The sequence below is a fragment of the Cydia amplana genome, chromosome 26 (assembly GCF_948474715.1).
Source record: "Cydia amplana chromosome 26, ilCydAmpl1.1, whole genome shotgun sequence".
Taxonomy (NCBI): Eukaryota; Metazoa; Arthropoda; class Insecta; order Lepidoptera; family Tortricidae; genus Cydia; species Cydia amplana.
The window spans coordinates 3,177,239-3,181,839 of NC_086094.1; the positions used below are offsets into that span (position 1 = coordinate 3,177,239).

At 37.6% G+C, this 4,601-nt stretch overlaps 1 protein-coding gene across 1 annotated transcript; it reads left to right on the forward strand.

Moving 5' to 3' along the window:
• Positions 1-544: 544 nt before the first annotated feature.
• Positions 545-2,195, forward strand: LOC134660308 (phosphatidylserine decarboxylase proenzyme, mitochondrial). The gene has a single exon (XM_063516054.1). It carries the CDS (start codon positions 684-686, stop codon positions 1,818-1,820), a length of 1,137 nt encoding a protein of 378 aa, XP_063372124.1. The 5' UTR covers positions 545-683; the 3' UTR covers positions 1,821-2,195.
• Positions 2,196-4,601: the final 2,406 nt, after the last annotated feature.

Genomic DNA, 4,601 nt, shown 5'->3' on the forward strand with positions numbered 1-4,601 from the left:
GAGGCGCAAAGCCACGAACGCGAGTGTGGAGTCGATTTTGCAGACAGCTAAATCGACTCTTGAGGGGGCTCAACTCCAATGAAGGCATAATGACGGAAGAGTGACAGAGAAAGATTGCGAACTTGGATTTTCACGGTTATACAGTCTGTGCGGAAAGAGAAGAGTCGTGGAATGTATGGGGCCCAATACATTCCACGACTCTTCTCTTTCCGCCAACTTTCCGCACATTCTCTAGCCCAGATTGGCGCCAATTTATTTTCTGATCCAATCGGTTGTTTTTGGTCATCCCGTCTGGACTGACCTTAATTTTGACAGCTCTCATTTACGTTCAGAAACCTATAGCTATAAATAATTAATTAGAATTGGTTTTAATTTGGTTCTAATTCATGTTTGCATCATGGTAATCCATTAATAAATCGTCTTTATTGACTTACAATTGCTAAAAATAGTCCGGTGATGTTCTAGGTTATCAGTGTGAATATTTTATTAGCGTCATGTTAGTACTTTGTCTATTAAAAGAAAAGATAAAGATTTATAAGCTTCAAAACGGCCCAACACTTTTTTTGTCCGGCCTTGGCCCTCGTTATCGGACGTTTCTAGTCTGCGCAATTAAATCAATTCGGGAAAATAATCAGATAAACAAATTCATTTTAAAACAAGGCGGAAGGCAGGCGTGAGCAAAAATGTTTCCGGCCACGCGTATTCGTAGCTGCCTTCCAGTCATAAACCCGATGTTCAAGCAGCGTTTGCGTCCACACAGACCTTTCCGGCAGACATCGACGCTTCACAATCAAACAAAGAACGCGACTCAGTTCCAACGGAATAAATGGATGAATTTGAGAGCTATAATTACGCGGTGGGTGCCTCTCGGAAGCGTTATTTACGTAGGTTGGTGCTACATCCGCGCGAGCGTTAACTATGAAGTGTCGAAAGTGGAAATCAAATTTTACGAAATGTTTCCGTTTCGTGTAACTAGTCGGATATGGGGACACCTGGCGGCCTGCGAGCTGCCGACGTCGCTCCGCAGCTTCGTCTACGGTACGTACGTTAGAGTATTTAACGTGAATCTGAACGACGCGGCGGTACCTGATCTCACATATTACAAAAGTTTGGCCGCGTTTTTCGCTCGGCCGCTGCGCGAGGGTGCTAGAATCATCTCCCCCGCCGCTTGCGTGTCCCCCTGCGACGGCGTAGTCCTGAACTGCGGACCAGCAGACACTGAGAAGATAGAACAAGTTAAAGGTGTAACATATAGTTTAGAAGAATTCTTAGGTGAAAATAAATGGACGAAATCGACGGACAAAGATTATTATAACTCACTGTTGACTAACAAGAATAATATCCTACACCAATGTATTATTTATTTGGCTCCCGGTGACTATCACAGATTCCATTCGCCATGTGACTGGACAGCAAATTTCCGGCGACATTTCTCAGGTAAACTTTTGTCTGTAAATCCTTGGATGGCCCATCTCATCCCCGGGCTTTTCACCATGAATGAAAGAGCTGTGTATGTTGGTAAATGGCAGCACGGATTCTTCAGTATGACTGCGGTAGGGGCGACTAATGTTGGTTCCATAGAAATCTATGCTGATCCAGAGTTACGAACTAATACTAAAGGAGGGAGGAACAGAATCAATGAAGCCGACTTAGGAGACTTGCCGATCAAGAAGGGAGAGTTATTTGGCCAGTTCAACATGGGAAGCACGATAATATTGCTGTTTGAAGCTCCGAAGGAATTCAAATTTGATTTTGCAGCTGGTGACAGGGTACAGGTCGGCCAGGCCTTGACGATGACAGCCAAAGCGCAAGCAAGATGACCAGTTTATTCAGATTTAGTTCATGTCGCCCAATATGCACTTGTTTTTTATGTGATAATGCTTGTAATTTGAATATTTTAGAAGCATAGAGGCTTTGACGATGTCCGAAGCATGACAAGGGTACAGTTTGGTGGTTTTGCTACCAAACCTAAGCTTGAATTATTAGATTTTGTAAACACATCTCATTAATGTGATCAGAAATAGAATGTACAAAAAACATAGTATCTAATGTACTTATATCACAACCTTGTTAATCTTATAGATATATATATAGATTAAAACAAAAGTATTAAATACAATGTTTTTAAAATATCCAGGAGCTTTTAATATTTGTATATATGCTCAACTCAAATATTAGTATTAACTTTGCTAGTTTTGCTATGTCATATAATTATTTCCTACAAACAAAAAGGATACGCTCTATAGTTTTTTTTAGTCTTAAAAAACTAATGAAAGTGCTCTATTTTGTTATTTTTTATTCTTAGTTGGAGTATTTTATGAACACCCCAGATGATATACATACACATCGCGATTTAAGAAGTCCCTTGTGCCTAGGGCACCTACATGCCCTCAGTATGATTGCATGGACGCGTTTTACTGATGTACCTACGAGTACTCATTGTTCTGTACATTTCTCACTGCGGCAGATCCCGGTCTCAATGTGTTTATCGCCTTAGATATGAGTATAATATCCTACTAACATCCTCTTTTGCAATCAAATTGTAGGCAATGTTCTGGCTGTATAGGTCATACATTGCGTCGTTATTATTAAAAAAAATATACGAGTGCTATAGCTGGCCAACCAAATCTTCTCAGTAAAAAAGGCGCGAAATTCAAATTTTCTATGGGAAACTATCCATCCGTTCGCGACTACATTTTTCAAATTTGCCGCCTTTTTCTACTGTCAAGATCTGGTTAACCGAGTATATTTTGGCGCGCTTTTCGGGAACTGATTTTAGAATTGTTTTTATAGAAAAAAAGAAAATACATTTATTTATGACAGACCCATATGACAAAAACATGTTGAAATAGTAGTTTATGCAACAGTGATATAATAAGGGTTCTTAAAATTCAAGGGTCGAAGTTACAAAACGAGACGTAGTCGAGTTTTGTAAAAAAAGACCCGAGAATTTTAAGAACCAATTATGAGCTGTTGCATACATTACTTTTTCTATGACAGCTGCAGCAAAAAAAAAGAGTTATTATTAAAAAAAAAGAGTTATTATTTAAAAAAAATTGAGTTATTATTTAAAAAAAAAAGAGTTATTATTGTAAATGAAAACATACCTCTTTCAATCAAGATGATCGGAACTTGTATCTTTAAAAAAAATAAAGCAGTTGTATTATACTCATAAGATGACTACTAGCAGTCATCTTATGAGCCTATAGACAAATCATTCAAATGACATTGCTTTAGATATCACTGTCAGTCATTTAATTGACACATTTAAGTGCTGGAGTAGAAAAAATAATTTATAATAATTGTGTTTGTTAAACAAATAAATTTGTAATTTTATAATAGTCATTATTGTTTTTAGTTTGAACAAAGCATCGTTTATTTGACTCTAGTGTGATCTTAGCATAGATTTACGTGTCAACTTTTTAAAGGCTCTTATTTTAAGGTCTATTCTCACGTTATATAGAGTAAAGAATTCATAACTATATACATATGTATGTACTTATGTTAATGAATACATACGTATACCTATCCGCGTTAGAGAATATTTGTAATTAATGTTGTTTGTGGAATATAAGTTCTTTCCTTTTTTGGTCTAAATAGACCGGTAATATACATAACCCATAGTGTTCTGCAACGCCTGAAAACTCTTTGTGTCTATTTATTTCGCTTAATTAAAAAAAAAAGAGAAATGAAAGAGATGGAATAAAACTGATTAGGCACACCACACACGAGGTGGTTTTTTTTCAGTAATTCAGAGCCGGATTTTTTATCTTTGAACTTAAGTATTACGTAATTTAAAAAAAACAGCTCATGTGGTGGAGTCTAGTTTGGTAATGTGTGTTCCGTATAAAACGAGTCCTTTAGTTGCTAACGTTCCTTTTGTAGAGTATCGATAAAAATAGCGTCAACCGCCAAAGGTCCTTTTTATACGGAACGACACATATTTGTCAACTATACCTAAACAGCCAATATGTATGACTTATGCCTGTAGCTGGATCTCTTGTTTATACATATAAGAATGACTAGAACCGAAATGACATGTTTTAGTAGGGGGAGAAGATTGTAATAAAGTATTTACATAGATTTTGCTGTCTTTATTTCAGCATGCTTGTCATATCTTAGGTGGATTTTCCACCTGTCCAATTTTTGTTCAAATTTGTATTTGCGTCTCACATTTTGCTTAATGAGAGAGTGAGACGCAATGCATATCTGATAAAAAATTGGACAGATGGAATACCACCCTTAACGACCCCAAACGTCTGAACGTTTCGAAACGCCTGACGCCCAAAAGACACCCGCAACACCGGAGGGGTTGTAAGTGCGTTGCCGGTTTAAGATGGGAGTACGCTCTTTTCTTTGTAAATCTGTAAGTATAATCGACACGAGTTGCGAATTTACTATTCGCACGAGTATCGTACAACGTTGTACATACAGTAGAGATGGCCCTATAAATTTTCGACATAGGCACGGAAAGTGCTTATTCCCGCCCTAATGCGGCAAAGTAGCACCATATATAGGTTCGCTCGGTCGATATAAAACGCATCTTTTCAAGACCTATTCGGCACATATTTTGCAATCCTTGAACTGTGAAAGATTACATC